The sequence below is a fragment of the Colias eurytheme genome, chromosome 31, assembly GCF_061535395.1.
Source record: "Colias eurytheme isolate Ceu_HAF_F1 chromosome 31, ilColEury1 Martin Lab GWU primary, whole genome shotgun sequence".
Lineage (NCBI taxonomy): Eukaryota > Metazoa > Arthropoda > Insecta > Lepidoptera > Pieridae > Colias > Colias eurytheme.
The window spans coordinates 490,724-508,990 of record NC_143010.1 but is presented as its reverse complement, the minus strand read 5'-3'; the positions used below and the strand labels follow the sequence as shown (position 1 = coordinate 508,990).

Genomic DNA, 18,267 nt, shown 5'->3' with positions numbered 1-18,267 from the left:
TCTCATTTTTCAACTAATAATGAATATTTAAATATTATTCAACATCTGTAGTAATTTTTTACCCAATTAATACAAGTAAACATTTTTATAACTATCTTTAAGCTATAATTTTTAAATATTAAATAAATAATGATATTATTACTTTTTATTACCAATTACAAAAAAATGTTGTGTGGTTTTATGAAACCACGGTAAAAGTGAAACTGTTCGAACGGTTCCGAACACTGCTTTGTGTAGCGCATGTCGCGTGACGGTCGGCTGCCGAGTAGGTATACCTACACGATACACGCGACATGCGCTACACAGACCAAAAAGTTTGAGACGATGTAATAAAAGTTTCACTTTAAAAATATCAACGAATTTTTCCGTTAAAAATTTTAAAATCTTTAAATTTTATTATAAAACATGCTTATACTAGATAAATTTTAAATATATTCTAACCATTGAGGTATTATTACTACTTATAGAGAGGACACCATGAACAAAATCTTATGGCGGCGCTAGTGAGTCATACACTTTGTAGATATTCTGCCTCTTATTACTTATCAATTAAAACCATGTAACAAATAAATATTATTTATCTTATTAACAATATGAATAAACTTATCAATTAATAACACCAATCAATGTTATAAAAAAAATGGTTTGAGACGATTGACTTTAACTCGTGTTACAAATAGTGTAGTAGCGATGTCCTCTCTAGAACGTAGTACATAGTGACTCAATGATTCTAGCTGTAGATTAACTGTAGTATAATCAAATCAATTAAACAGATTTGATTTGATATACAAGTACACGAAATTTTTTTAAAAACGGTTGATAATTTTTCTACTTAATTATTTTAAGTAAATAGCAATGATTTAAAATAACTAATTTTACATTTTAGTTTATTTTTGTAAGAAAGACGCTTGTGTTTTTTGTTCCTTAGTATTTTTAATAGAAATGCGTGTAAAATTAAAATAAATAAGAAAATACGTAGAAAATTTGTAAGAATATTATGTTTTCGTTTTTATTTGTTCTATAAAACGTATTTGTGTTTAAAAGATATTTCTTATAATACTTATTAGTAATAGACGCAATCTATAGTAATTTAAAATAAGGCCAGTGAGCGAAGCTTTGAATTAAAAAAAAATATTAATTAGATATTTGAAATTTTTAATAAAATTTATCTGACTTAAGGGCTTGGTCTAGTAGTGCAAACAAATGCATCCTGTCATCCTATATGTAAATAATACAAATGTACTAAGGGAAAGTTGCTCCACTTAATTTTTAAAAATTAAATCATTCGTATGCATAATTTAATATTCGTAATAAGTACCAAAAATGACAATTTGAAACAATTTTCGTGAAAATTACACCGGGTGATTTTTTTTTTATCAGTACACAAAATTTGCGAATACTTTCTATTGATATCTTCAACTTCATGTTTATATAACTGATCAACTTTTACAAAGAAATTTGGATGAAATATAAAAAAAAATAAGCTTTCCATACAAAATGCATAACTCTATACATTTTTTTCGACCTAAGTTTCTTAGTGAAAGTTGTTCAGTTTAACTAATAAAACGGATAAACAAATTTTGTTGTATCAAAATGTAATGTTTGTGTTAAAAAATTATAAAATAGAAAAATACGCAAATGAAAACAATTAAAGATATTTATTTCTGACTAGCTTCCGCCCACGACTCCGTCCGCGCGGATGTCAGTCTTCGCGTCTTCTACATATTTATTATATTATGTGTAATATATAGATTTATATTGATAAACCTAATAAATCTTTTGCTAGCATTCTGATGCTTTATCGGTTGCACTGGATTTATCTCTTTTTTTTTCAATCGCTTGAATGATATAGGATGGGTCCTTGATGGGCATCGAATGCTGAAGTCTCGAATCAATCAATTCTGACAGTAGGCAATTTATGTAAAATCTTGATAATGGTCCATCATTTTATTTTGCCTAAACGTTACATACTTTTTTATATATTCTATTTTTAACGAATTATTCACTCCAGTCCAAACAGCAAATAAGCAGACTTCTGCTTCTGCAACGTTTAGTTGTCCCTGAATTTAGAAAAAATAGTCATGATTCTTATCTATGACAAAAGTGTTATTTTTTGCATTGTATTTCAAATATTATTTTTTTTAACCGCATCTTCCGCATTAATGTCTTTTGCCGGAATTAGACATTTAACTTCTACTAGTCCCATTTTCCCTTTTTGATATGGGAGTGTATAAAGTAAATTTTTTAGATATTTCTCGTTACACTTTTAAAAAGTTATTTGTTTGTGTTTTAACACAACATATATAACACAATAAAATATGTTTTATTATTGTCATTTTGCTCATTAGGTAAGGTAATTTCGATATCAGTTTTAAGTTTTTTGATACCTGCAATAATAACGTCATAATCGCCTGCACATACTTATCGATTACACCCTGTATACAATCCACCATCCACATTCATAATGTTTTCCTGTCCTCCTCTCCTTTACGCTGTTCACCGATACATTTGAAATGAGTAAATCTGCTACCACTGAAGGATGTTTCATTGTGATCAGCAAATTTTCACCACTGTTGTCGATTATTTGTTTTTCATTTTTAATCAGCAATTGGGAATCATCAGTTTTGTTTTTTGCAGATTGGTGATGTACCCTAACAATACGTCGAAAAGGGAAAGCATCAACGAATTATAGTTTTCGTCCTCTTTTTTTATTCTTCGCGTCTCTGTTACTTCTGTTTGTTTAGTTCTCAACACCCACTGAATTTTCTATGTTATTGTAATCTTCCATTACATCTGAGTTTTGATGATGTGATGATAATCCATTCGTTTTAATATTGGTACTTAGAGTTGGTAGACTAAACTAGAAATGGCGGACTAAATTTGTTAGCGCGTCTGTAAGATCAGAATATAAAACCAACATCCTGTATTTAAGTTACAAAATTAATAATCAAACAACATGCCGCTACGTTGAAAATGACTAGAAGAAAAAATTCAAACACCTCGGATCAATTTTGGAGTAAACAAATCATTTTCCCCGTATGGGGATTTCCCCGGATGAACTTGGGAAGTTCAAGTTCTCAATACAAGTTTATATTATATTTCGTATTTCTCAAACGAAAAATAAACATTTTTGGAACTTCAAAAAAATTATATTATAAGAAAATTTATGAGCTTACTTTAGTTTTAAAGAAATATACATCCCTTTACTGACACCCCGTAAAATAAAGATATTGTTGCCAATCAATCATCAAATCAAAACCTTTGCAATCTATTTGGTTTCATTAACTTTATGTTCGAAGATAATTTTTTTTTCTAGTACATAGTTACACGCGTATTTTTTTCGTTTATTTTCCATATCGAAATCAAATTTTTAAAAATACGAATATTTGCACAAAACTAAGATAAAAATAATCAATTAACAAAAATATTAAATTTAATGAAGTAGAGCAACTTTCACTTCGGTATGAAGGAAAATCGAGCGTAGAGCACACGTCAGAACGCTCCGGCCCAAGGAGCGCGACTAAAGAAATTCGCTAGGATTTTTCCTAATTATTTTAAATATTTTTTTAATATTTAAAGAATTATCAAAATTCAAAAAAAAAATTTTTTAAAGGATTAATACTCATTGGTCTTCAACCAACTCGAATAAATTAATGGAAAAAATAACTTTTAGCAGTATTTATCAATAGATTTTGTAAGGCAAAAAATGGGAAATTTAATGAATTTATAACGTTCTAATTAAGAAAATCATAAGTTTTTCGGCAATTGTATTCAGCAGTTTTTAATAACGACTATATAAGGATAATAATGCGCTGATCAGATTGTGTAAATTGTAATCGGTTGCAACGTAGTGAGTGCACAAACTTAGCTCGAAATGTCTTTGGGGGAAAGAGATTTATCTTGAAGGCCTGATTAAGGTAACATAAAGTAACTTTATAAATGTGAAAAAATTCACGCGCATTGCGTATATAACACTAATTGATAAACAAGAAAAAAAAATTCAGTTTATCATTTCATTAGCCGGGAAAAAAATTGTCAAATAACTTGTTGAAAACGCAATTTTGCTAGACTGCAGCCTTAAGTTCTTCAAATTTGATACATATTTTGACAATTATGTAAATATGTAAGTACTATCAAATAAGTACATTATGTTAACAAAATATTATTTTAAAGTGAAACTTTTATTACATCGTCTCAAACTGTTTGGTCTGTGTAGCGCATGTCGCGTGTATCGCGGTAGGTATACCTACTCGGCAGCCGACCGTCACGCGACATGCGCTACACAAAGCAGTGTTCGGAACCGTTCGAACAGTTTCACTTTTACCGTGGTTTCATAAAACCACACAACATTTTTTATAATAATAAAAAATATGTTTTTATTCGCTTCCAATTTGTCATGACGCTTATTTCTTTATATATTGTACACATTGTGCAAATTATTATTAAAATAATTATAATGTATGCATGGACGTATAAAAAAAGACGGACGCCGTATTACGAACAAACAACGTGAAGCCACCATAGTAAGCTAGCGATCGTGTAAAGACAATAAACACGCACACACTCTCACCATAGTAAGCTAGTCGGCCGCCATTACGTCGTGAACTACCGACTGATTAACTGCGTCACTGTTTCACAAAAAATATTTAAAATGCCGTCTTGCGTGGTTAAATGGTGTCGCAACAGTACATTTTTAAATAAAAAAACACAAGGGATTACATTCCACAGGGAAGCAAGTTATTTCTTTTATGTTTTAATGACAAAATTATTACGGCAAAATTTATAGAAAAAAATACAGCCGCCATTGTCATCAACACAGCTGTTGCCATGGCAACATGGCACACACACATGGATGTTTCGCCGCCATTACTAGGTTTCACTCAATGTTTAGGCGATATACCGTCCGTCTTTTTTTATACGTCCATGAATGTATGTATGTTTATCAATTGTCTAGTCGATGTATAGACATTGCGCTTCTAAAAAAATACTCCTATAGTGATTTTCATAGCTTCTGGATTTTCGTTTAACTTATCTGTCAGTTAAAATAACAAAAAGTGTATGGAAATAAGTACATAAAAAAAATACGTGTGTCACTCTCGACTGCCGCGGTAGCGCTATTGCATAGCATCGCATTGCTGTGCCCACTGGAGTGGGGGGTGTTAGGTTTTTTCGTTACGGAATTTTTACATTCGGTCGCCGCGCTCAAAGTCTGAGATAAAAGCTATGCAATAGCTTAAAAAGTGGTAAGAGATATCAGGAACGTAACGGTCAAATGACTTTGTAAATTTGAGTTTTGACATAACGTCTATGAGAAAAACGTTAAAATTCAACTTTAAGTAAAAAAGGATTCGTTCCTAGTACTCAAAAGTACATATTTATTTTTAAGTAATAAAAATAGTGGGAAAATAGCTGAATTTTGTATTTTAAGACCTATTTCTTATTTAAGGGCTTTTTGTAACTGTCGTAGTTAATAATTTTGACCGTATTGTTGCAATGTGACAGGTGTCAAAAAAGCATAATAGGTCAACGATAAAACTCAAAAAAACTGTTTTTTTTAAAGAGCGTGTGTGCCTAGCACACGTGCCAGAAGTGAAACTTCTTTGCAAGATTCAAAGATACCAAAATCGTCGCCTGACTCCATGACATGGCGGTATTGCCATGACTTCTTGTAATTTTACTCTCAATGCGACTAAAGAAGTTTCACTTCAAAAAATATGTCTTTACCTTGTGGTATTGTAAGAAAAACATATTTTTAGATTATAGTAACTGAAACATAAGTGAAATGCTGTTCGCATTCAATATTATTTTAATTTATAAGTCAGAATTTCTTAACAATTGTGATTTTCATATTGTACCTACTGCCTACACAAAACACAAATTGTTATGCACATTTTTCAGATAATAAATGAATATTCCGAATGTTTTGTTTTTTATTTTAATCCCTGTTTTTGGTATAAGTTCATAGTAAGTATGTATATGGAACAATAGTTTTTCCTGACATATAAATAACTAGCTTTCCGCCCGCGTTTTCAAAGAAAAACCCGTTCCCGTAGGATTTCCGGGATAAAACCTATCCTATGTCCTTTCTCGGGTATCAAAATATCTCTATACCAAATTTCATGCAAATTGGTTCAGTAGTTAAGGCGTGATTGAGTAACAGACAGACAGACAGAGTTACTTTCTCATTTATAATATTAGTATGGATAGTATGGATGGTAGCTATTATACTAGTCATTTTAATAGGCATCATTTGACACGTCTTCAACAAAATTCAACAAAGTAACCTTGTAACGACGGGCATAAAATAATATATTACATATTTCGTTTCGTTCTAACTGCACATTGGCTTAACTTTTTCCAATTACGATTGTACATATATATACTTATTTATAGTAATAATGACCGATACACGATGCGATGTTTTTAAGCGTGTCACTTCTCTATGAAGATAAAACTGATAAGACGTCAAAATATGTTGCCTATTAAAATGACTCCATTATTAGTCCATTGAAATGTTACATTTTTAAGCCTGTGTTTAAGCCTAACCTAGCGTTTTCAAGAGTACCTACTGAAAAATAGTACTGTTTACTCATTTCGGAGCGCTGTAAAACTTTAGCTACTGACTTAATGAAAATATGTTGTATATAAACATTGAGATAATAATTAATATGGAGTCGACACCGCCTACATCACTTATGTTCCACTCAACATACGCCATGTTGAGCGGTATTTTTTAATGGTTTTAAAGTGAAACGCATCAAATATGCCTTCGTGTGTGTTACGATATTGCACAAATAATACGGAAAAGTGCAAAGGAATAACTTTCATCGTTAAGTACCTAACTAGATAATCATTTTTAAAACTTAGTTAGAGCAAAAAAATGGCGCACAGATTTTGTTCGTGGTGTCTCCTCCATACGTAGTAATATTATCTCAATGTATATAAAAGATGTTCCTCGAAAAACAATCTACAAGAATGGTTTGATCTATTTTTTTCGTACAAATATTTGTATGTTTTAAACCAAAATGTGTGTGTGTAATATCTACTGTGTATACAATATACATCCATATGCATTCAGTAAAAAGCTTTTTTTAAATATTACAGACACTCACAAGTTTATTATTGGTAGGTATATAAATAAAAAATCTCCAAAATTGTATTCAAAATACTTTATTAAATTACAATTTTACACTTATCATTCAAACATTAACAAATATCCTTAAAAACTATCAACATTATGCTTAAGTAACGGTCTTCTCAACATCGTGTTGTCTCTCTCACTTCCAAACAAAATATAGAAATAGAAAGAGACAAAGTATATTGAGAAATTCGAGGTAAAGTTCGTCTTGAAAAAGCTAATTTATATTTGCTTATTTCATTCATATCATCTTTTTACATATTTGGTTTATTGAGTTTTATTTATACATCAATTTATATTTTATACAGTTACAATGGAGTTAAGGAGGACATTATATAATAAACTAGCGGTCCGCCCCGGCTTCGCCCGTGGTACATGTTTACGTTTTCTCTACATAAGAACCATCCTCGTACTTCAAGGAATATAATAAAAAAAGAATTATCGAAATCGGTTCAGCCGTTCTCGAGTTATGCGCTTACCAACACATTTTGCGATTCATTTTTATATAATAAAAAATAAGTAATAGGTATATAGTAAATAATCGTAAGTAGTGAAACTTCACACAACACGTTCGAAATGACTCACGCACACAGGCAAGCGTGTTTACGATAATCGTACGTGTACTATGACAATTGACAGATATAAGAATACCCTTACGACTCTCGTAAACACGCTTGCTTGTGTAAATATACTGCTGTAGTATATTTAAGCAAATAAATATGCATTAAGCGCGTCACACACGGTGAAGATACTATAATCTATAATATTTTATGTTAAGACCCACAAAATTTCGGGTCATTTGTAACAGGATGGCAGTTCTACAGGGGTCTTAGTACGCAATGACAAAAAGAAAAAAGATGGTCAGAACGCTGATACCGGATGCCTTAAGATACTGTAATATGTAAATATTACAGTATCTTAAGATAAAATATTATAGTATCTTCACCGTGTGTGACGCGCTTTAATACTGTTTACTGATTTACTGAACCAAACTAAAGTGGACGCTAAACAATATTTTTTTCCGTATGTTGTTATTAAAGAAACATATTTCAATGGTTTCCGATTGACGTAAATACAAAACAAACATATAAATTAACATCCTCCTTACGGCTAAATCAATCATTACATTAAAATTATTTTATAATGAGCATCATTGTCTCTAGATAGATGGCATTAATATCTTTATACATTATAAAATCGATGAAATCAAAACATTGACGTATTATTAATATAAAATTATAATAAAAAAAAACACGCTTAAACTCATGAAATTATTGTATTGACACCGATCCTTGGTAAGTGTACAAAGTTTGAATTAAATGTGTCCGTTTAAAGTGGGTCAAAATCGGTCGGTAACATACAAACATACAGGTAAAGCTAATATAAAAGCGCAGACGAAACCACAGGCAAAAGCAAGTATTTAAACAGCTTATGCGGTAAATAAGCCACATCACTGCTAAATCTTACTAAAATCTGTTTAGTGGTTTTTCCATGAGAGTATCAAACATATACATGAGATATAAATCCTCACAAACTTCAGCATTTATAATATTAGTAAGACTAGACGCACAATCTTATCAAAAAGTCAACTTTTTTTCCGAGCGGCTTAATAATTTATTCAAGCAAATTAGCACCTTAATTCGAAGCATTAATGTTCAAAGTAGTAAACGCTCATTAGAAAACTCTGCCTGATAGACGAATAGGCAGACATTTATTTTGGACGATTTTTGATGTAATTGTAAGCCTAGTTTTTATATGAATCTTCGATATGGTCAAAGCTTCGATTTAAAATATTATTTTGGTCAGACATATAATCATTTAAAAAATATTTTCAAATCATTTATACAAATATTATTTAAACATCAAATTACTTAAAAATCATAAGCTGAATCAGTTACATAACATTGCATTTTTTAAATTATTTTATTCATTTTTAACACTGGGTTGAACAGGATTTAAATTCGTGACTTTTTCATTAACGAGGTTTTTATACATTACCAAATGTATTATTAATATTAAATTAATAGAACCTAGTTCTAGCAAATCTTAATAGCGCTAAAGACACTTAAATAGAAAACGAATATTCTATCACTGAGGCTAAAACAGCAAAGAAAATTAGTCGTCAATCTAAATCAGTCTTCGGTAGTAGTACTAATCAATTTGGACTTTAATTTTTCCGCAGCCAAATACGTATTCATTACTGGTATTTCATTTTCACGAGGTTGAAACTCCGTGACAACTACACTGTCTATATCGAACGTGTTTTCTCTATGCCCTCTCATGTGCACACCAAGACATTCACAAAGCAGTTGTAGGTCACATATTTTACAGCCTATATATTCTGTAGAATCTAAAGGAGTATGGTTATTAGTATGCTCCCAACACATATCATAGGAAGTGAAATATACATCGCAATTTGCACATTTAAACAACGTTGGCGCCTCTGTTTTAATAACCGGCGGAATTTCTTGCTCTATGACTATTTTCGTAGCTTCGCTCGAAGAAGGTATTTTCGCGGTATTTTCCACGCTTATAGGTAAACTGTCTACGTCGTAGAAATACGTTTCCGATCTATATACTCTCATTTTAAAGTCTACCGGTTTTAATTTTAGGATCGTATGGTGCATAAACGAATGTCGTGATAAACTCAGTTTTGTAAAAAGCAGTCCGCATTCTAAACAGGGCATACATTTTGAACCATGCGTTCCTGCGCTCATATGTTTGCCTATTGTATCTTCGTGCATGAAACTTAACTTACATACTTCGCACTGGTAGATCATTTTAAGTTTTTGTATGGGAGTTATAGACAATTTACGAATTATACGACACTCTTCAGCTGTGTGATATTTACCTTTGAGCTTAGAAACATCGAATATGCCTTCAACATTTTTGGGCTTCTCCTTAGGAACCTTCACCGGCGACGGTATCCTTTCTATTTTAACTGGGGTACTTTCAAAACTATAATTAGACGACGAGTCCTGTGACTCCCTTTTTATCGGTCTTTCTTTAGGATCAGAGACGACTACAATGTTAAAATCATTGATCGTATGTTCTGACGTTTCATGCCGCCTCAATACAATCTGTGTGAAATTCAGCCCGCAATACTTGCAGGGAAACCTTTTATGATCATGCTGATTTCTTTCGTAATGATAATAAAGTGTTTTCCGCTGCGTAAAGTGCATGTCACACTCCGAACACTTGTATAATATCGCGGATTCGCCTTCCTCGTTCACACTACTAGTACTTAACTCATGCGGAGGCCCAATTCTCAACTTTACCAAATCAGAGGTGGATATGGCACCAAAACTTTCTTTATTAAGCTCTGATACAGTGAGTTTCATTGTTTCGTGATGTTTGACCACGTGTTCCCTAAAACGCTTCTCCGGTATTCGCACTTTACACTCTGTGCAAACGCGAATCGACCGTTTCAAGTGACCTTTTGCCATGTGAATTTTTAGACCTTTGACATTCATGTAATAAAGGTTACAGTGAGAGCAATTGGCTATCCAATGGTTAGGGTCGTGCGTGTGTGTGTTGTTAATAACGACTGTGCCAACCAAATAAAACTTAATTTCCGCACATAAATTGTCCAATTCGTTATGTCTCTGTATATCTTTTTCATGGAACTGCAATCCGCATATCTTGCAAGTGACGGGGTTACGGTCACTTTCACATATTTGCATATGCTCAGCCAAATAAACTCTATTCTCAAACAGTAAATTACAGGCACACTTGTATAACACAGGCATTCTTCCATAATAACGCACTAGGGGGTCTTCGGACACTGTATTCGATTCAGTTTTGATTTTCTTACGAGGCGTTGCGATCTCATCTAGTTTTCGTTTTAACATTTGATCTGGCCGAAGATTGTATTTCACTACCATTACATTCGCTTTGGTAATGCCTGGATTTAGTTTGTGTATGTTCTCGTGAAGTTTAAACTTTACCCTACGGAAGAGTACTTTACATATAGGGCAGGGGACTAGGAATTGCTTGTCTTTTACACATGAGTGGTTCTTTCGTTTGGATGAACTGCTAACACATGCTCTACACTTCTGACATTGATATAGGGTCAATAATATTTCCGTATCTCTCTGTACAGGCTCTTCGCTTTGCTCGATTGGCGATTCACTTCTTTCATTATCAAAAGGTACAACGTTGATCGTATTTTTGTTGAAGCTGGGTTTCATTTTATGAAACGCGTAATGTTTCGCAATGAAGGACTTTCTAATTTTCAAATTACAGAGTTTGCACACTTTGTACAGCAAAGGTGACGGGCGCGTCGGACATTTGTGTCGTCTGAGATTGATCGAATTAAAAACCGTTCCTTTACAATGCACACATTGGTATAAGTCATATAGTTTCTGCTTAATCCCTTTCTTTATGGCATATGTTACCTTTTTAGGCTTATGTTTCAATAAGTGCTTATTGTAGTCTTGCGTTTTGATCAAGAGACTACACTCTTGACACCATTTGAATTTCAAACTGTCCTTTCTGGGCAGGTTGCACATTACGAAATTTGTCGAAAAATCGTTCACGTCATTGAAGGTAACTAGACGAATAGAATTCTCCTTAAATCTATTGGTATTATGATCGCGTTCGTGTGCAAGTTTGGTGTTTTTATTCTGAAACACCAAATGGCAGTATGAGCACGCAAACTTTGGCTTACTCTCTTCGCACGCATCTTGATTCTTCGCGTGTTCTACCACACAATCTCTATGTATTATATTTTTACAAATGTTGCATTTAAACATTGTACTGTTGGAAAAACCGTCTATTTCTAGCTTAAATCTTATAGATCTCTCTATATTATACGCGCTTTTAGCTAATATATGGCCTCTTTGTTCTTCCGTTATCGGCTTGAATATATCAAACCAAGCGTCATTGAGAAGATTTTCATAGTTAAATTTGAGTATTTGAAAGGAACTTTTCTTTACAGGATTCAAATGAATGTCCGCATGATTTTTATACGACGCTTCGTCAAATTGCAAATTGCATATATAGCACTTTTCGATTTTAACATCGAAACTCTCCATATTGCAAAAATGATCCTGACAGTGCTCTATGACTTTGTCGTAATTATCGTAAACGATATCGCAAACTTGGCACAGATAAATAATGTTCCATAGGGATTGCATTGATTCGTATTTTTTAAGTAAATCCGGTATTTCGACCTCTTGATTTATTTCTACCTCCTCTTCCTGCTGCGTATTAAAAGCGTGAAACGGAGCGTGCAGCTTGTATGCCAAGTCACTAAAACCTTCGTCACATTGGGCACAAATCTTGAACTTTTCTTCAAAACAGTTATGTTTACGCAGCGCTCTTTGACCGAAGAAATTTATGTTACATTCCGAGCATTTTTTCCACTCAGGCAGTGGGGGAGTGATTCTCTGTTCCGTTTGTAGATCCAAAAACTGAATGTTGCTCAATTTGAAATTCTTCTCTTTGTGTTCTCTAGCAACATGCGTCGGGAAGGTTTTAGTCGTGAAGCACAGACCACATATTTTACAAGTACGGCGTTTCACACAAGTCATATCAGAACACGCTCCCGTTAAATGGAACTGCGTTTTGGAATGACAATACGTCTTGCACGATTTGCAATAGTACAAAATGTTCCCGTTCCTATATTCGATAGCAGTCGGAGTTATATACTCCGATTTAACTGGACTTTTAAACTCAATTTTAGGCATCCTATACTCTGCATTCGCGCTCTTTTTGACTGTCACTTGTGTTTTCAAATCCAATTGGCCAGAGACAAATTCGATTGTCAAAATTTTCAAATTTGCCGCGTGCATTCTGACATGTTTTAACACGGAAGAACGTTCAATTTTCAAACCGCAGGTATCACACCGTTTCGACACGGTTTTAACGCATTCCATCGTGTGACACCTCCAAAACGTTCTTTCACTGAAAAGTATACCACATTTAGGACATTTACACACTATCCGCTTCGTCAAATCATGCGTGACGGTTATAACATTGAATTTCTTAAACAGCCTGTGTTGTACCTTATGCTTTAGTTTGTCTGACGATCTAAAGGCGCGTTTACACAAGGCACACGTCCATTCGCCTGGTGATTTAAGGCATCGTACGGAGTGTGAGAACGCCGCGCAACTAGCGAGGAAGTGTAACGGGCACTTGTCACATTTGAACAAAATCTCCTTTGGCACAACCCCAGTATAAAACGTGGGGGTCACTTTAATAGGCGTGTGCGCAGCTACTTTATGTATGTTCAGCGCATTTGCTGATGTGAACGTCAAGTCATGTTCAGAGCAGGCATATTTCTGCGTACATAACTTCATAAATATCTTATTATGCACGTGTTGAAGGTGAAAATTGTACATTTTGATGTTAATCGTTTTGTAAAAGCAAAACGCGCACTGTCCGTTAAAACACTCATTGATTGGGATCAAATCACTAGTCCCATGGTTCTTTACAAAGTGACCCTGTATATGTCTCTCGCTTGAATAGTAACACTTGCAAACTGGACACTTTAATAGGTTCACCATACCAAGTACGTTCGACGCACTTTGCTCACTAACACTAAACACTTCAGTTTTCACTTTGGCCGTACTTTTTACGGCTTTGTTGTGTCTAAACCCGCTGTAATTCAACATGGCGACACTTTTAGTTGTACTTTTCTTGGCTTTATTCACTCTCGGTGGTTCCGCACTATCTCCAAACACATTATCGTACCCTTGCACTGCTATAAGTAACGAATGAGCGGCCATTCTGTGAGCATCTATCGTGTTCTGCGTAGGAAATAGTATCATACATTCTTGGCAGTAGAACTTATGTTTGTTGAGAATATATTTCCAGTCTTTTAACGACACATGTGCGGTATATGGATCTCTTTCAGGCACAGGTTTAGTTCCTAGGATTATTTTATTTTGCGACACGTGGTGAAAGCTCGTTGTATCTATTAGATGAATGTCATTTATCTCTTCATGTTCATCGATGCTATTGTTTGCATTGATTCCATCGAACCCATCTGTGTCTTCGCCTACATACATTTCTTCTAGGTAGGCATTGTCATCCGCATATTCTGGCATTTCTGAAACGTACAATGAATAAATTAATAAGAATGAAGATAGTTATTTTATACAGAGAATGGGAGAATGGACATTCAAGCAGATAAAAAAATGCATGTGTGCCAAGCACACGTATCTGCAGTGAAACTTCTTTGGCAAGATACAATGATACCAAATTCGTCGCATCACTCCATGACGTGACTGCATTCCCATGACGCGACCTTGAAATTTTACTCTCAACGCGCCTAGAGAAGAAGAATTAGTATAAAATACCTATAGTATATCTATTTTCCTGCCTGTGACAAGCATGAGATTTTTGATGAGGATATTATTAAAAATAAATGATAGGAATGTATTAAATTAAAAACATTTATTGAGCAGCAGTCTAATAACAATGATTCATTTACCAAAGAAACCGTTTTTTGAATTGAATATAATATCCGTGCGAAACCAGGGTGTAGGTATTGTATAAAAATTCAAACTCAAACATTTATTTATTCAATTAGACTTCTTCTAGAAGCACTTTTGAATCGTCATTACATATTTGTAACATTTACCACCGATTCGGAAAGCAGTATCTATGGAGAAGAACCGGCAAGGAAACCCATAGTTGCTTTAATTTTATAAAATATGTGGAACATAATAAATAATAAGAGCTCTAATAAACAAAAACATAAAAATATCTATGATAGCGCAAATTTAAAGGAAAGGGTCATTCAATTTGCTATCATAATCTCTTTCCGCTTTTATAAACATTTTTGTTTAAACATGATGCAAGTAATATTGTTTACATTCGTTAACATTATGCGATAATGAATGCGTTTTTTAATAGTTTTGTTATTATCTAGATAAATCGAATATTGTTACGAAATACTTTATTAACCATATTCTATAACAATTATTATTATACTCTTTCACGGAAAAAGCACTGAAAGTATTTTGATAATACTTTGCAGTTATGTAGTTTATGTAACCAGAATATAACTTATGGTACATACCTAAAAAATACTTTTTGCAATTTTGTCTACACAGCGGCACAGCTAATAAACAAAGACATAGAAATTAAACATCCCAAAATGCATGTAATTTACAGTCTACACATAATATATTATTATACTAGCTTTCCGCCCGCGGCTTCGCCCACTTTGTCTAAAACCTAATAAATTATATACTAAAACCTTCCTCTTGAATCACTCTATCTATTAAAAAAACCGCATCAAAATCCGATGCGTAGTTTTAAAGATTTAAGCATACATAGGGACAGAGAAAGCGACTTTGTTTTATACTATGTAGTGATAGTGAAGTGAAGGCAAACATTTTCCTGCCAGGACATCATTATAGTTTAGGGGTGTAAAAACTAAAAATTACTTCTTATAGTTATAAGTGAAGTCCCATGTCCCCTAGTGGGGTAAGGGGCAGATGCATTATACATCTGTTTAAATGATTTTCTTTAGGGACAAGTAGGTGATCAGACTTCTGTGTCCTACCAAACCAAGACATGTTTTTTTTTTCGTCTCCACCGGGAATCGAACCCAGGACCCCTCGGTGTTACGCTCACGCGTCAACCACTGTACCGAGGAGGCGGTCACTTCTTATATAAAGTGTACAAACTATTATAAGACTAATTGAATGCAAATAAAAAATTACATAAAGACTGATCCAAATATTTCAAAGCAGTTCGGTTATTATCACAAACTGTGTGTGAAACAAGAATGTATACTAATATTAATTATTATGAAGCTGAAGAGTTTGTTTGTTTGAATGCGCTAATCTCAGGAGCTACTGGTCTGATTTGAAAAAGTATTGCGGCGTTAGATAGCCCCTTTATCGAGGAAGGCTATAGGCTATATATCATCACGCAAAGACCAACAGGAGCAGAGGAATGCGGATTAAACCGTACAGCACAGCTAGTGAAATATATATATGGATGTACTCACCCTCATCATCTATGTCCACAATTTCTGTCTTTATAGACGAAATGTCAGGGAATATTGTTTTTATCTTCGGATGGTCGAACACATTGTGCTCCTCGATGTCAATGTCTGACGACATTGTCTGAAAAAAGATTTATGATATCAAGAATGTTGTTGTTGTAAAGAATGTTCTGGGTTGCCTGGAAGAGATTGCTTTAAAGCAATAAGGCCGCCTTTTCGTACATATGTGCCTTTGTGTTGGTTTCTTTTTTTTTTTAATTATTGTAGTTATCTTGTTATTCTCTGTCTGGTATATATGTACAATAAAGTATAAATAAATAAATAAATAATTTTTAAATTAATTAATTAATAAGAGAATGCTTATATCTTTAAAACTATGCAACTCTTTTATTGAAATTAACTATTATATGTATTTTGCATTTGAAAATTGTTACTTCTATATATATAAAAATTAAACCCGTTTCGCATTGTCACGGCATCATGTGTGAACGGCTGAGCCGATTTCGATAATTTTTTTTAATGTTTGTGGAAGTATGAGGATGGTTGTTATTTAAATATGTACCACGGGCGAAGCCGGGCGGACCGCTAGTTAATGATAAAATTTTACAAGCACATGTGCAAAAGTATGTTGGTTTATCTATTGCATAGCAATGGAGAGATTTAAATTTCTCCATCTAAATGATTTTTGCAAAAATCAAATTTTTTCTCTAATTAAAATAATTCTTCATATTGTTTCTGAGATATTTAATTTTAAACACAGTTTTTAAGTTTTTTTTTACACATCACAGCTTTGCCCACATTGGTCTAAATCCTTACTATTAGTTATTATTACATTATCTATACTAATATTATAAAGCTGAAGAGTTTGTTTGTTTGAACACGCTAATCTCAGAAACTACTGGTCCGATTTGAAAAATTCTTTGAGTAAATGGGAATGAGATGATACAACAATAAGGTCATTATGACACAAAAAGTGTCTTGAGCCTTCAATAATAATAGTAAAAATATTTTTAATGGAAAAAATAATGGGATACTCCAATGAGTACTATAAATTACCTTCAATAAGTTATTTTTTTAAGAATCAAATAGTAAAAACCTAAGTTATTTATAAATCTTAGTCATCCTTTCTGTAGGGTCACCTTGTGTAATTTATGAAATACAGCATAAAATTAAATTTGAATTTGAATATAACCTTAAAAACTGCAACCGTTGATATTTAAATCATGCTTATTCATATTCGAGACGCTTTAAAATTTAGAATTATTGTTTTATTATTTATTTTTAACAAAATATAACCTCAATAGGATTTTTTTACTATTGACTTATTTGTTGATATATAATTAGTTTAAACGGTACTATAATATTTGTGTGTATATAAAAACAAGCCGAATACTAAATGTAGGTTAAAATATAATAATGTTGTATGTATTTATGGTAAGTTATAAGAATCTTACCAAAATTTTCCGCAAAAAATTAGGCTTTTCGAAGGCAAGTTATTTCTTGTATGGCGTCGAAATATAACGTAAGTAAACAGATATTATTATTTTTTACTCCACATATTGCAAGTTTTTAATTCATCATGTCAAAATTAAGTCCAAACAACACGACGAAGTCAAAATCATAAAATTCAAAATTCTTATCATGTCAAAACGGAACGCGCAGACCACTATCGCCATAAGACCACAGACTACATCAAATCTAATGGTGGCAGTACACATTGGGCCAACGTGTTGGGCCAACGGGTTGGGCCAACGTGTAGAGAGCTACTTGGCGGTATGTTGGCTTCATTAGCCTAGTTGGCGCCAATATTGGCAGGCCAACCGAATGTTGTCGGTTTTTTGTGCACACATCAAAGGATCTTGGCGCGCTCCACAAACAGCGTTCACACGTTGGTGTCTTGTTCAGTTTGTTGTTACTCGTCAGCGGAGACAGTATCGTTGCGCGTCAATGAAATTTACGTTTAACCATGTTCCGATAGCGATGGCGGCGCCGAGGTTTTACAATTCGTAGATTTGTATCGACATGAAGGAATAATTTGGAATCCACGGCATGAACTACACAAAAATAAAACCATAATATGACTCAATAAATTAGATGTTCTATTTTCTATTTATTATATTATTCTAGATGTTTTTCTTATCTAACTTTCATACAATGCGATAAA

General features: G+C 33.2%; 1 protein-coding gene across 1 annotated transcript; it reads right to left on the bottom strand.

The window, feature by feature from the left end:
* Positions 1 to 8,914: 8,914 nt before the first annotated feature.
* LOC149895317 (uncharacterized) lies at positions 8,915 to 17,759 on the bottom strand. Its single transcript, XM_090118821.1, has 3 exons — positions 17,558 to 17,759; positions 16,107 to 16,224; positions 8,915 to 14,192 (listed from the first exon to the last, which is right to left on the bottom strand). The coding sequence occupies exons 2-3, from the start codon at positions 16,219 to 16,221 to the stop codon at positions 9,271 to 9,273; spliced, it is 5,037 nt and encodes a 1,678-aa protein (XP_089974947.1). The 5' UTR covers positions 16,222 to 16,224; positions 17,558 to 17,759; the 3' UTR covers positions 8,915 to 9,270.
* Positions 17,760 to 18,267: the final 508 nt, after the last annotated feature.

Bases quoted from the DNA above. Each gene is read 5' to 3' on its own strand.
- LOC149895317 (XM_090118821.1), bottom strand. From the start codon at position 16,221: ATGTCGTCAGACATTGACATCGAGGAGCACAATGTGTTCGACCATCCG. The intron at 14,193-16,106 runs GTGAGTACATCC...TGTACGTTTCAG, and splicing joins TGTGGACATAGATGATGAGG to AAATGCCAGAATATGCGGAT.